Source organism: Artemia franciscana, chromosome 2, assembly GCF_032884065.1.
Source record: "Artemia franciscana chromosome 2, ASM3288406v1, whole genome shotgun sequence".
In the NCBI taxonomy this organism is placed as follows: Eukaryota; Metazoa; Arthropoda; class Branchiopoda; order Anostraca; family Artemiidae; genus Artemia; species Artemia franciscana.
The window spans coordinates 18,074,464-18,090,584 of NC_088864.1; the positions used below are offsets into that span (position 1 = coordinate 18,074,464).

The 16,121-nt window shown below is 36.3% G+C and overlaps 1 protein-coding gene across 1 annotated transcript in view; it reads right to left on the minus strand.

Moving 5' to 3' along the window:
• Window positions 1–4,629: 4,629 nt before the first annotated feature.
• Window positions 4,630–16,121, minus strand: part of LOC136038065 (uncharacterized) — a 53,814-nt gene continuing 42,322 nt past the window's right edge. Inside the window, exon 5 of the mRNA XM_065721036.1 lies at window positions 4,630–4,881. Coding sequence (XP_065577108.1) covers window positions 4,726–4,881 — 156 coding nt within the window. The 3' untranslated portion in view covers window positions 4,630–4,725. The remainder of the gene's footprint in view (window positions 4,882–16,121) is intronic.

Consider the following 16,121-nt stretch of genomic DNA (forward strand, 5'->3'; position numbering starts at 1 on the left):
AAATTCAGAATGTCTTTGTGAGTATCAGAGTGCCTAAATGATGCTGCAGTGGAAGTTCTTGGATATAAGAAAAGAAAAAAGAAAGAGTGGATTAATGAAGAAACTTGGCAGCTGATTCAGGAATGAACAAATCTGAAAGCTCTCGTTGATAAATACTAGTCTTTAATCTAGTCAGCCTAGCAATAGGCAATACTGTGATAGTTTAAAACAACAGTATAAATTTGCCCACAAGCGAGTGAAAATGTCTGCCAGGAATGACAGGAGAACTTTTGCTGAGGACATAGCAGTGGAGGTAGAAAGAGCAGCTAGCCGGGTTGATAGTAAAACCGTTTATATGCTTAGTAAGAACCTTTCCAGCGCGCAAACAAACCCTTGCCTCTTCATAGAGGATAAAAGTGGGCATCTGCTTACGAATCAGGCAGATATCCAAAGCCGTTGGAGTGAATATTTCTCGGATGTGCTGAACCAGCCAATACCCCATGAGCCACTGTTGGTCCCTGACGTGCCCCCATTTACCTTGAATATCTATTCGGGCCCCATCCTCTTCCAAGAAGTTGTTGTAGCCCTGAAGTCACTAAAAAATGGGAAAGCAGCCGGATGTGATAGAGTCCCTCCAGAGCTGTTGAAATATGGAAAAAAGCTCTCACTGGCCCACTATGTAAGCTGCTTGTTAAGGTGTGGGATGAAGAGGCTGACCCTCCTGACAGGAATAAAGGCATTATAGTGAAACACTTCATGAAAGGTCGAAAAACATCATGTGATAACTAGAGAAGTATCACACTTCAGTCAGCCGGAAGTAAAGTTCTATGTCAGATTATACTTAATAGAATCCAGACTAAAGTGGGCAAAATTTTAAGGAATGAGCAACATGGTTTCCACCCAAATCGTCCGTGCTACGACCTGATATTTAGCTTACGTGCTCTACTGGAGGAATCAAACGAATGGCAAGTCCAGATTATTTTAGTGTTTATAGACTTCTTGAAAGCGTGCACCGACAGGCAATGTAGAAAATTCTCCTAGCGTGTGGAATGCCTCCGAAAACTGTGAATATGATTAAATCTTTGTATGCTGCACAGGTTTGTGCAGTCCAGATGGAAAATAGGCTGTCAGAGTGGTTCCCTGTTGAGTCTGGTGTGCGTCAAGGATGTTTAATATCTGCAATATTGTTCGCAATTATGCAAAAAATTAACTTATTGAAATCAATTAAACTTATTGATTTCACTGACGATATTGTTCTCGTAGCTCACTCCCAAGAGGACATTCAGCTTAATCTGAATGGATTAGCAGAAAAAGCTCCCCCTATGGGCCTGAAGATTAATATTAATAAAACGAAACGTATTTCAAACGTAGGTGTGACGAGCATAGCAGCTGGGATTCGATACGAAGGAATTGATATAAAGGAGGTAAGCGAATTTAAGTACCTCGGTAGTACAATTACCAAAGATGGGAACAGTGACAGAGAAGTCTTGCCACGCATAGCGTATGTGGGTGGAGCATTTTCTCAGCTGAAGAATATTTGGAGATGCAGATACTTCTCTCAGAAGTTGAAATTGCGATTGTTCAGGATTAATGTACTCTCCGTACTTTTATATGGATGCAAGTCCTGGAGCCTTTCAAAGAATACTGAGAAAAGACTGCTTGGCTTCGAGAATAATTGCCTGCGCTGAGTCCTTGCGGTACATTGGACCGATAGAGCAAAAAATTCCCAGATTAGGGCTGATACCGAACAACCACTGGTGACCGACGAGATCAGAATGAGATGATGGAAGTATTTGGGGCATATGACCTGCATGAGCGAAGGACGCCTCCCACACAATTTATGGTGTTGGACCCCACCAGGCATTTGAAGGAGTGGAAGACAACGCAGCACACTTGGTAGATCCCTGGAAAAAAGCAAGGAGTCTCCGAGCAACTTTGAATGAACTTTGGTCTTTGGCACAAAATCGGTCAAGTTGGAGGTCAACCGTCACTGTCCTATGCGCCCCCAGGCGTAGGAGGACCTAAATGTGGCTTATAATTTGGATCAAATCTTGGGAACCGTCTTTCCAATTCCCAAAGACCATAGATAGTTGAATCCCTGTCCAACTTACTGATCCTTTTTTCTAAGTCGTGAATCAGTCTTCAAAATTTATTAAAGCCTAACAGATAGGAAAGAAGTGAATGCGCGAACTAGGAAATGCCTTTCCAAATTCTAATTTGGTATATAGATCCATTTCTGAAAGCAGAGCCGTTCCTAGGGGTGGTGGCAATACAGTGCCACCTCTTGACTTTAATATAAGCAAAAACTGCCGAATCAAAGCGAAAAATTTGATCAAAGTGGGTAACCTCCAAACCGTGGCACCATCCAGCCAGGGTTCTTGGGGTGGTTTGCCACGGTTACCTTACTTTGAACGGCTCTGTCCCGAAAGACTTCATTCATGCAACACAACAACTTTGGGAGTTAGGGGAACTATCCCTTAAGCTGCAATTTACATTTCAGGCTATTATATTAAAGGCGTTAGTCATTTAAATAGTGGAAAAACCAAATCCGAATCAAACACAAAAATCAGCTTGAATTCTGTAACTCGGAAACGACCTTTTAGCTTTAGCTTACAATTAGATTTTTTTTTTTTACTTGTTACTTCTAGTAAAGTAGTTCAAGCAAATTTTCGTAATGGGGTTCTCAAGCTTTTTCAAGGTGATTTCGAATCATCTGAAACGACCATATTTGATTTTAACTGCTATTTTCCAGTCTATAGCAGATCGTTTTATAATTGATACGTTTATAATGTATCAAACAGTCTTTGGTAACGAACTATAGTAAGGAAAGACCTGCCTCAATAGCAACCGAAACTCTACAAAATGGAGTTTTGATAAAAGAATCGCATTTTTATGCTGATTCTAAATATATAAGTTTCATCAAGTTTGATCTTACACATCAAAAGTTAGGAGCCTGAGAAAATTTGCCTAATTTTAAAAATTAGGTGGAAATACCCCCTAAAGTCATATAATCTTAACGAAAATCACACAATCTAATTCAGCGTATCAGAGAACCCTATTGTAGAAGTTCCCAGCTCCTATCTACAAAAAGTGGAATTTTGAATTTTTTGCCAGAAGATAGATCACGGATGCGTGTTCATTTGTTTTTTCCCCCAGGGGTGATTGTATCGACCCAGTTACATGGGAGGATCTTTCCATGGAGAAACTTACATGAGGGACGAAAATTTTCATGAAGGGGCCGCAGGATCTTCTAGTATTATTTAAAAAAAAACAACGAGAAAAAAAAATTCGTCTCGAAGTTAGGATTAGCATTAAAACCTAAAAAGAACAGGAAATATTTCGTATATAAAGGGGTTGTACCCTCCTCAACGCCTCGCTCTTTATTCTAAAGTTTTTTTTTTTTAAAGTAGAGTTGTGAAAAAGAGTCAAAATTTAGCGTGAAGAACATGGCGTTGAGGAGGGAACAACCCCTTTCATATACGGAATAATTTCTGTTCGTTTTAAGTTTTGATGTCGCTCCTTACTTGCAGTTAAAAACTTGTTTTTTTTTAAATCTTTGTATAAATGCCAGATTACCTTAGTAACCTCAAGATTATAAAGATACATTCACAACGTTTATAAGGAAGATACGTTCATAAAAAGACACTTTTAACATGTATATTTGGATAAATGCCAAATGTCCTTAGTAATTGCTGGTTTCAAAATTGGTTCGAAGGTTAACTCCTAATTTCATGCCCTTCAGCCAAAAAGGGCAATGAGGGGTAGGAGGTCAGCCATCCTGTGCTTTCACACACCCTTCCTGTTTACCCTCCCCAAATTTCACCACACGAACAAAGAAATATCCAGTTAAATAATTTTATATCTATTTACTGTCAATAAAAAGGTATCATCCCTATTTTGAACTGTTTTACTTTCGTCATTTTTATTAGTGAGTTTTACTGTGTAAAAAAAAATAAATCCGAACCTCTTTATTTTTTTTATCAAAGTACTTGTTTTTAGTCGACTGTTTACCATTTGTCGGATCAGGCGAGGTATTGTTTTAGAGCTAGAGGATGAAATTTGTATGTACAACAACTGTTTATAAAATTGTTTGTCTATTGTTCTATTGTAATATAATTCAAAAAAAGGTGGAAAAATATTTCACCAAAATTCTTATGACAGCGAAAAGTTTTCCTTTTCTGAATATAGCAACATCTTTTAAAAGGCTTTGCACCTCCATTTAAAAAGCAGAGAAAGGTTATATTTACCCCTGTTTCACTTCAGATGATGTTCCTGAAGTATATACAGTTATCTTTTAATCTTATTGAGCTGGAGAGTATTAACAAGTACCACGAAATCTTATAAATCTTGATTCCTTGCAAATTCCAAGATTTTGAAACTAGGACGTAAAGGTATAGAAAATACTTATTAAAATTAGTGCCAACTTTTAAGATTGAGAGACCTGATCATTTCCTGACATAGTTCTTGAGATGAAAGTTAAAAAGAAACAAGCTCTGCATTTCCGTAGATCTTATAATTTGTATTAGTTGGTGTATGATGATCTACCAGTTAATTTTTTTAAAGGATGACCTGCACTCCAAATAGTGTCCCCTTAGACTGGCACAGTTGAAATTAAAAGCGGAAAATGCTAATAAATAGTATAAAAGAAAATAAATAAAAAGACTCTATAATTTTCAAATACTTAAAAAAAATGTCATAAAAATAGTTGCCTAAAACAACTATAGAAACAAAACAATATTCACGGTTTTATAAGAATCTACACTTTTGTATATGACAAGCTTGGCAGCTTGAGGGTTCGTGATTGGAGCTAGGACGGCCAGGCCTGGTAAGAAAACGTTTCCGTCTTGGGTAAGAGCCTCCATAATGTAGATACACTATGACTTCCAATAAATTTTCCACGACCTAGAAAATAGTTTTACTTTCAATATTCTAAAAAAAAAGTACAATAAGATTGGCACAGGATCGTAATTGCTAGGCTGTAACTTTAAAGAAGTTGAAAAAACTTATTATAATGAATGCTAAGTCTGTTAAAATAGATTAAAGTTAGAGAAAAAACATCCTAAAGAGTCATTGTCGGCGCATAGGGCGTGGAACCGAAGTTTCAGTTGCAGGGTCTTTATTACGATGGCGACTCCCAAGCCTGTCACCCAATCTTACTGCAGCAAGGATCTATCTATGGGCCTCGTATTGTCAAGCAAATCATCTATACACTGCACTACGACAGGGTGAGTTACAATGAGGAATAAATAATTACATATTGGCTAAAAACAACCCAAACATAAATTTTGTATAGTGAAACCCAGCCAAGTATGAATGAGTCTGTGGAGATGAGGTATACAAGTAAGGGGCACAACTATAAAACAAAAGTAAGAAACAAGCGAATAGCAGTGAAGATAAGAGAAGCAACAGGAAACATTATCATAAACATGTAAAAACTTGGTGAGGAAGATGGTTGTATTATGTCCATCTATCAGGATGCGGAGCTAGTTTACTCATATAGTAAAGAGTGACCCGCTCAGGTTGTAAGCAATTTTGAAAGTTGAGAGCCTGGAAAAGTTTTTCTCTGTGAAATGGGCATTTTTTTTCTTGTTTTTTGTTTTATCGATGTCTACATATTCAACGTTTTTCAAGATTGGACTAAAACATAAAAAAAAGCAAAAAAAAAAAAAAAATACAAAAAAAAGAACCAAAGCAAAAACCAAAACAGGAAAAACACGACAAGGGAAAATCAATTTGACATTCTGAATAAGTAATAGGATTCATTAAAAAAACAACATATTTTTATTTTTTGGTTACTATGGGAAATGGTTGATTCTTTACTAGTTACAACTTATTTTTCTTTGCCCTATGTACCTGGTCTAGGGGAAAACTTAACAAATATAAAATTGATGAATGCTTTGAGTCAGTTAAACTATTCAACAGCTTTCTAAATTGTGGGAAGAATCTAACTCGTAGTAATTTGAGTAGTGGTGTGTATAGTATTCCTTGTTCTTATGGAAAGCTTTACATTGGCCGAACTCGCCAACAGTTTGTTGAACGATCTATAGAGCATCGCAAGTCAATAAAATAAAGTTTTAAATGTAGTAAGCCTTCTGAAACTTTGCTTTCAGCTTTATTTTTCATTACGTACAATTTGACGATGACGCAGTTCTAACGGCAGAGGCTTGACAGCAATTGGAATAAAAAAAAATCTTACTAATATTTCAATGCATATAGATACAGGTAATTTAAATATTGACCAGATTTACAATATTTATCATAAAAGTGAACCAATAACTAATGAGGGCAATAAAGCTTTACAAAATCACCAGGGGACTAAATTAATTACAAGACCTAGGGAAATTGCAGCGGTAGAAGCAGACAAAATTATTATTACACAATAAAATAATTAATTGCATTTTAATTTTATTTTGTTTTATACAGGTGCTTCAGTGTTCTCACTGAAGCAACTTTATTTAGCTTCTTTGGTGCTCAATCACAGTAGAAACAATTGTACAAATTGATTTTTTTTAAATTTCTTGGGTTTAGATTTTATTTAATTTTAGGTTGCTACTCCGTGCTTATCAACCCTAGTTCTGCCATAGTCACAGAGGCAAGGTGGGAGAGAGAAAAAAAAACACGAAAAAAAAAGTCAGACACACAAACATATAGGGTCAGACACACACACAAAAAAAAAAAAACAAAGACAGACACAGAGGCATGCAAACAGAGACTCAGTCACACAGGCACGGTAGAGGAGAGACAAAAAACAAAAAACAAAAACACGCACATGCAAACACATTGAGTTAAAATCAAACAGTTCGTGGTAACGAACTGTAGTAAGGAGCGACTCGGCTCAATAGTAACCAAAACTCTAAAAAATCGAGTTTTGGTACCAATAGCTACATCAAAAGAATCGAATTTTAATGCTGATTTTAAATATATAAGTTTCATCAAGTTTAGTCTTACCCATCAAAAGTAACGAGCCTGGGAAAATTTGCGTTATTTTAGAAAATAGGGGGAAACACCCCCTAAAAGTCATGGAATCTTAACGAAAATCACACCATCAGATTCAGCGTATTCGAGGACCCTCCTGTAGAAGTTTCAAGCTCATATCTACAAAAACGTGGAATTTTATATTTTTTTACAAAACACGGATACGCGTTTATTTGTTTGTTTGTTTATTTTTTTGTTGTTTTTTTTTTCCAGGGGTGATCGTATCGACCCAGGTGTCCTAGAATGTTGCAAGAGGGCTCATTTTAAAGGAAATGAAAAGTTCTAGTGCCCTTTTCAAGTGACCAAAAAAATTGGAGGGCAACTAGGCCCCCTCCCACGCTCATTATTTTCCCAAAGTCAACGGATCAAAATTCTGAGATAGCCATTTTATTCAACATAGTCGAAAAATCTTATAACTATGTCTTTAGGGACAACTTACTCCCCCACAGTCCCCGTGGGAGGGGTTACAAGTTCAAAACTTTGACCAGTGCTTACATATAGTAATGGTTATTGGGAAGTGTATAGGCGTTTTCAGGAGGATTTTTTGGTTGGAGGCAGGGGTTGAGAAGAGGGGGATATGCTGGGGGAACTTTCCATCGAGGAATTTGTCATGGGGAAAGAAAATTTCTATGAAGGGAGCGCAGGATTTACTAGCATTACTTAAAAAAAACAATGAAAAAATAAATACGAAAAAGTTTTTTTTCAGCTGGAAGTAAGCAGCAGCATTAAAACTTAAAACGAACAAAAAATTATTAACCATATTAGGGGATCACCTCCTAATACCTCTCTCTTTACGCTAAAGTATTTTTAGTAATTTCAACTATTTATTCTGCGGCTTTTGTGATTCAGGGGTCCTTCTTAATGAATTGGGACAAAATTTAAGCTTTAGTGTAAAGAGCAAGGTACTGACGAGGGGGCGAACCCCGCTCATATATGTAATAAAAACATGAGAATACAAAAGTTCTTTACGTAAGCTAATTTATAAGTTACGTATATCTTTTACTTATAAAAAAATTCGTAGAAAATTAAAAGTTCTAGTTGTCTTTTTAATTAACCGAAAATCGGAGGGAAACTAGGTTCCTCCCCCGCTCTTCTTTTCTCAAAATCATTCGATCAAAATTATGAGAAAGCCGTTTAGCCAAAAAAAAGAGATAAATATACAAATTTCGTTTTAATTATTTCTCTGCGGAGAGCCAAAATCAAAACATGCATTGATTCAAAAACGTTCAGAAATTAAATAAAAAAAAAGTTTTTTTTAAATGAAAGTAAGGACTCATATTACTCCGTATATGAAAGGGGCTTTTCCTTCTCAACCCCCCGCTCTTTACGCTAAAGTTTGACTCTTTCTCTTAACTCTACATTTTAAAACAGTAAAAAACTTTAGCGTAAAGAGTGGGGGGTTGAGAAGGAAAAGCCCCTTTCATATACGGAGTAATTTCTGTTCGTTTTAAGTTTTAATGTCGCTCCTTACTTTCATTTAAAAAAACTTGTTTTTTTTTATTTAATTAGAATCAAGATCAAGTAGTTGTGGGCCTCAAACCATGGCTAATTGTAGAAAAAGCCAAGATAGATAGTCCGAGTGAGTGAGAGGCAAATTTGGCATAAGCCAATTTTAGGATTGTATAAAAATGATGTCAGTTCAATTGTTTATAGATAAATCTATCATCCGTCCATACGTCATTCCTAAGGCAGAACTAAGGTAGATAGTCATAGAGCTAAGGGATGAAAGATTAGATTAATTGGAAGCAATGATTAAAACGAGGATCGATGGATGAGAGAATATCAATCAACAAGAAAAATAACATAATTTTGTATAATTTTGAAAAAGCCTAATGTCAGGTTTGCCTCTCACTCAGACTATTTGTATTAGCTTTTTTCCGATTAACCATGGCTCTCAACTTTTTAAATCTCAGTCATGACAGAACAAATCCAAAAATAAAGAGAGAGAGAGAGAGAGAGAGAGAGAGAGAGAGAAGAGTGAGAGAGAGAGAGAGAGAGAGAGAGAGAGAGAGAGAGAGAGAGAGAGAGAGAGAGAGAGAGAGAGAGAGAGAGAGAGAGAGAGAGAGAGAGAGAGAGAGAGAGAGAGAGAGAGAGAGAGAGAGAGAGAGAGAGAGAGAGAGAGAGAGAGAGAGAGGAGAGAGAGAGAGAGAGAGAGAGAGAGTGGCCTTGAGTGGAACTAATAATGGTAACAAGAAAAAGGAAATAAATAATACACAAATGAAAAACAAAGTCAAGGAATTGAAATATCAGCGTACACAAGGACTTATAAGCAGAAGGTAAGTAACAATTTAAAAGAAGTGAATAATACTTTGGACAGCCTTTTTAATCTCTTAAACGAAATTAAATTTAAAAAAAAATAAATTTTCAAAACTGAAATTAAGGAGAAACATTAAAACTCAAAATGAAGAGATATTATTCCGTATATGAAGGGGCTTCCTCACTCTTCAATACCATGTTCTTACGCTGAAGGTTTTAGCACTTTTAAAAAAATGCCTATGCTAATTAAACGGCCCTTGGGTCTCAGGAATCGTTCTTAAAAAAAATCGGACGAACAGTCAAACTTAAACATAAAGAGCAGGTATTGAAGAGGGTGCAACCCCTTCAATTACGGAATAATTTATGTCCTTTTGATATTTAATGTTGCTCCCTACTTTTAGTTGAAGAAATTTGTTTTCTTATTTAATTTCAGATTGTTTTTCAAATAATACCGGTAAATCTGGCTCACCCTCCATGAAAAATTCCTACCCTTTACCAGAAACTCCTCTGTTGATAGTTCCTCCTACATAAAATACATCCTCTGTAAAATTCTCTCTGTTCAATTCCATCCTCGCTGAAAATTTCCTCCTCTCCACCATAAAATTTCTTGCGGACGATTCAGGCGGAAAAATTTCTCCTTAGAATACTTTGATTTGTAGAACACTTTAGTTTCTAATCATTTTAAATCGCTCCAGAAATCCCTTCTTCTGTGAAAATTTTATCCTAGAAATCCAAGCCCGCTGAAAATTTCCCTCAGCCACTTCCCCTGGAAGGTCTGTATATACAAAACTGAGTTTGTAAAGAAAAAGGAAGACAAATAAAAAATAATTTCGTATAGGAATTCTGTCAAATCCCTCCAGCCTGAAATTTCCCCTAGAAAGTTCACCCCGGAAATTTCCCTCTCCCAGGAAATTATTCCATTGAAAATTTCTCATGCATGAAATTCATCTCTGCTCTTCTCGAAAAATGTCGGTAACCTTACCATTAGTATATTTTTACTAATAAAAACGTTCGCGAAAAATTATAAGTTCTAGTTGCCTTTTTAAGTAATAAAAAAATTGGAGGGTAACTAGGCCTCCTCCCCTGCTCCTTTTTTTTCAAAATCGTCCGATCAGAACTATGAGAAAGCCATTTGGCCAAAAAAATAAATTAATCTGCAAATTTCGTTTTAATTATTCATGTGCGGAGAGCCAAAATCAAAAGATGCATTAATTCAAAAACGTTCAGAAATGAAATAAAAAAAAGTTTTTTTTAACTGAAAGTAAGGGAGTGACATTAACGCCCCGCTCTTTACGCTCAAGTTTTTTAACTGTTTTAAAAAGTAGAGTTGAGAGAAAGAGTCAAACCTTAGCGTAAAGAGTGGGGTGCTGAGGAGGGGACAGCCCCTTACATATACGGAATAATTTCTGCTCGTTTTAAGTTTTAATGTCACTCCTTACTATCAGTTAAAAAACTTGTTTTTTTACTTAATATTTCAAAGGACCCACATCATTGAGCACAAGCGAAAACATACAAGGCGAAGGGGAAGATTTAGAAATACCTTTGCCTTTAGCCCTTAACCCAAATTCGTTTTTGAATTATTCTCAGAAGAGAACCTTATCCTACCCCCCCCCAAATCTTCAAAGTAAAAAAGAACTTGAATTTATCAGCGATATATCAACAATGTAATCGCCAGTTCCTGCAAAAATAACCAACTGAATTTTTGTGGTTTTTTCGCGGGCTTTGTACATCAATGAGCCTCAAATGCCAAATAACCTTGGTTAAAACAGTCATTTATTAAATAGCCAAAGAACAAAATAACACTCCATAGTTATGGCATATATTATTTAAATTAAGAAATAAAACAGGCAAGTCGAAACATCTGTTTTTTTCCCATAGGCTTTACATATCTACGAGCTTAAATACTAAATATACTTGGCTAAAATAGTCATTCAGTAAAATAGCCATATAATAAAATTGTTCTCCCAAGTTCAGACCTATATTTCTTCCATTAAAAAATGAAAACAGGCAATTTAAGAGGCTTAGGGAAGGACTAATTTGATGGGAAATTGAAAATTCTAGTGTCCTTTTTAAGGAAAATGATGGATTCAAATAAGGTGCAATTTTTCAAAGAAATTGTATTTTCTGGCAGCACAGCCACCGGCAAGATAATATAACACACATGAATTTTGAAAAGATGATACATTTAAGATATTTCAAGAACGACTGGGGGGATTTAAGTTTAAACTTACAGGAGGTTTTGTGGGGTGGACCTCAATTGGACCTCAAATTGTGACTTAGGGCTGGAAGCAATGGTAAATCCAAAAATTCCATGAGCATCCAGGCTATCAAAACAGCAAACCTACAATATCTCGGGAGCGGTCCGAGAATGCATCTCAAATTGTTAGGTAGTGTGGGGGGATCAAGGGAACTTCAAATTTTGTTGGGGGAAGGATTAAAATTGCTTCCAATGGAAATAAACATTTCTACACTATACACTCCAATGACAATTAGACTTCTTAAATCTCTAAGTTACGAGGTAAATCCAAAAAGCACAACATGGTAAGAGGTTATCAAAATAGCGTATCTGCAAAATTTTGGAATGGATTGACTTATCAACTTGAAACTTTCAGGAAGTGTTTCAGGAGGAGGCCAAGGGAACCTCAAGTTTTAACTTGCAAAGAAGAGGAGCGGAGTGCAAAAAAAAATCATTTCCTCCATCCACCTAATTGTTTCGTGCTAGAATCCTCAATGTGAGGAGTTATAATCAATTCAAGGCTCAGCGGGAGGAGCTATAATCTATTTGAGGTTAAATAGAAATGTCACTATAAAAACAAAATATTATGATTTGCCAGTTGGTCAAAGCAGCTTATCTGAAACATCCAAGAAGAATGGCTTTTGGGGGTACGCCGAAACTTTCAAAGGATGTTTTGAGGGGAACAAGTGATTCTCCAACTTTACCTTGGGGGAGGGGACTGAGGGTTAGGGTCTAAATGTTTGGTATGCACTTTTTTAATTTTTTTTGGTACGATGGTCCCTGTTAGGCTAGAATCTATTTCCGTTGAAGTAGCGATGTAGAATGAAAAAAACTATGTGCATCCATATCAAACAGTTCGTGGTAACGAACTGTAGTAAGGAGCGACCCGGCTCAATAGTAACCGAAACTCTAAAAAACGAAAGTTTGATACCAATAGTTACATCAAAAGAATCGCATTTTAATGTTGGTTTTAAATATATAAGTTTCATCAAGTTTAGTCTTATCCATCAGAAGTTACGAGCTTGAGAAAATTCGCTTTATTTTAGAAAATAGGGGGAAACGCCCCCTAAAAGTCATAGAATCTTAACGAAAATCACACCATCAGATTCAGCGTATCAGAGAACCCTACTGTAGAAGTTTCGAGCTCCTATCTACAAAAATGGGGAATTTTGCATTTTTTGCCAGAAGGCAGATCACGGATGCGTGTTTATTTGTTTTTTTTGTTTTTTTTTTTTTCCCAGGGGTGATCGTATCGACCCAGTTGTCCTAGAATGTTGCAAGAGGGCTCATTCTAACGGAAATGAAAAGTTCTAGTGCCCTTTTTAAGTGACCAAAAAATTGGAGGGCACCTACCCTCCCACGCTAATTATTTTCCCAAAGTCAACGGATCAAAATTCTGAGATAGCCATTTTATTCAGCGTAGTCAAAAAACCTTATAACTATGTCTTTGGGGACGACTTACTCCCCCACAGTCCCCGTGGGAGGGGCAACAAGTTACAAACTTTGACCTGTGCTTACATATAGTAATGGTTATTGGGAAGTATACAGGCGTTTTCAGGAGGATTTTTTTGGTTTGGGGGAGGGGTTGAGAAGAGATGGATATGCTGGGGGAACTTTCCTTCGAGAATTTGTAATGGGAGAAGAAAATTTCCATGAAGGGAGAGCAGGATTTACTAGCATTATTAAAAAAAAAACAATTAAAAAATAAAAGTGAAAAAGCTTTTTCAGCTGGAAGTAAGGAACAGCAATAAAACTTAAAACAAACAGAAATTATTACCCATATGAGGGGCTCACCTCCTTCTAATACCTCGCTCTTTACGCTAAAGTATTTTCGGTAATTTCAACTACTTATTCTACGGCTTTTGTGATTCAGGGGGTCATTCTTAATGAATTGGGATAAAATTTAAGCTTTAGTGTAAAGAGCGAGGTACTGACGAGGGGGCAAATCCCCTCATATATGTAATAAAAACATGAGAATACAAAAGTTCTTTACGTAAGCTAATTTATAATTTACGTAAATCTTTTACCAATAAAAAGATTTGTAAAAAATTAAAAGTTCTAGTTGCCTTTTTAATTAACCAAAAAATCGGGGGGCAACTAGGCTTCGTCCCCCGCTCTTTTTTTCTCAAAATCATTCGATCAAAATTATGAGAAAGCCATTGAGCCAAAAAAAAAATATGCAAATTTTGTTTCGATCATTCCTCTGCGGAGAGCCAAAATCAAAACATGCATTGATTCAAAAACGTTCAGAAATTAAATAAAAAAAACAAGTTTTTTCAACTGAAAGTAAGGAGTGACATCAAAACTTAAAACGCACAGAAATTACTTCGTATATGAAAGAGGCTGCTTCCTCATCAACGCCCCGCTCTTTACGCTAAAGTTTTTTACTGTTTTAGAAAGAAGAATTGAGAGAAAGAGTCAAACTTTAGCGTAAAGAGCGGGGTGTTGATGAGGAAGCAGCCTCTTTCATATACGAAGTAATTTCTGTGCATTTTAAGTTTTGATGTCACTCCTTACTTTCAGTTGAAAAAAATAGTTTTTTTTTATTTAATCACACAAAGGAGACAGAGAGGCAACTCGCTACGTCTCTTTGAACAAAAAAAAGGAAAAAGAAATTATACATCAATAGTTCTCGCGGAGTACGGAGGAAAGCAAAAGGATAAAAAATAACAAAAACATCGACTCTTGGAGATAGGGATGGGATTTACAAAATAAATTATAAATAAATCAATAATACATTCAATCCCCGCTACTGTCGGCAGAAACGACTGTCACTTTCAATATCTTTTTATGTGTATTGAGTGATGGTAAATTTCTAACTAAATCAAATAGATTATATTTATTTACAATCTGGGAAAGTTGATATCTTAAACTAAGCCTTGATCCCTCATTTTTAACAAACAGAAAAATAAACTTATTTCTTGCTTTTGATAAATGGCTATGCTTATTTTCAATGAAAATATCCATGCTATTGGAAAAATAATCTATAAGTTTTAAAAATGTTATGCCCAAATTAAGACTAAAACTTGTTGTGAATCAAGAATAGTAAGAAATAAAAAAAATGTGTTAGTTTCAGATAATTTTTGTAAGTCAATGTAGGCTTGCTGGAAACTTACTTCACCCAGAATCATGTAGTCATCTCTTATCTGAAGAATTAAAAGAAAAATGTGACCCTGCATTTCCTACAGCGCAAGCAGCCCCTCAACACCCTCCCTCTTTTCCATATCGCTATAAATTTATAGTAGACAGTTATACATTTGGCAATTTGTTTGGACCGGGTTCATGCAAAGATGTTCAACCTGCATGATTAGAGGTACAAACTGGGTCTGTGACCCCCTCGACACCCCTGCATCTCTGCAAAATCTAGATATGTTCTGAATTGATGTAAATGTGTTGGAGAACCGAGCTGTATAATTTTGGTCACCAGTTGCGAAACAATTTAAGTTCTAACACTTAAAAAGGGGAAGTAATTGTGGCTTGAGTCGGGAGTCACCCCATATACAGGGTGGGAATGTTACCCCGTGGTTTGAACAAAATAACAAAAGTATTTTCTACCTGTATCATTTAAATCCAAAGTAACAGGGGATCGTGGCCCCTGCAACATTCTCCGACTAACCACAGGCTATTTAGCAGTAAGGTAGTCAGTCTTGCAGTACCGTGTTTAAGCGGATACCTTGCAAGTATTTCCAATCTGTAAGACTACGAGAAATGTGAGTCGGTGCTTCCTCCAATACCAATAGCCCCTGCAGTGACCCTACCATTACCTTCTGCAAGGTTTTAATAGAAGTTATGCATTTTGCACAGTGTTTAAAGTTGATTAATACAATGATTTTCAGTACGTATGATTAGAGGCTTGAAGTTCGTTCATGGCCTTTTAAAACCCCACCAAACAACATGTTATCCATACCTTAAAACGATAGGATAGGGTGATGATACCTTATAGAGATTACACTCTTTCTCTAAAATTTGCAAGAAGTGCTTCGCTGAGAGTTTTAAATCGCTCACCTATTCCACTCAAGCCTGAAACTTACGGAAAAAGAACCTTGGAACAAAGAGAGCTAGAGGATGCATTTGAAAGCCTTAAAACTCTTAAAACCCATCTACTTTCTATCTGAAAATAGATGGGACATGAATTATGCTGGGCACAGAGACTCATTAAGGCAGACTCCTCCCAAGAAATTATAGATTACTAACCACTGGTTTTTGGGTTTAGCTCAGAAGGATTCAAAACTCTTATTTAATTAGAAATACGTTCACAGCTTTACGTACCAGATGTCGTGCAAATCTTGTGGGAACATAATGGCAACTAGAATACAACTGCTTTTGAATATTTGTAAGAAGTTTACAGATGAATTCAAGTTCTGTTTTGTTCCTTTTACATAGTGTTCTGTCTATCTGTCATGCAATTACGTAATGCCCTCTTTGAAAATATCCGTTCAAGGAGTTTATACCCTCGGAAAATACACCCTCTCACGGAAAATAGCCCCCAGAAAATACCCCAAAGACAAAATAGCCCCATGCGGAGAATGTCCCCCCCCGTAAAAATGCCTCTTCGTGGAAAATACCCCTCGTGGAGTATAATCACCTACAAGGAAATTATTCCCAAAAATTTTCTCCTCTCTGCAAATTCCCCCCGACAGTCCCCCCTTCATAAAACTCCCCAGCGTAAAAATTA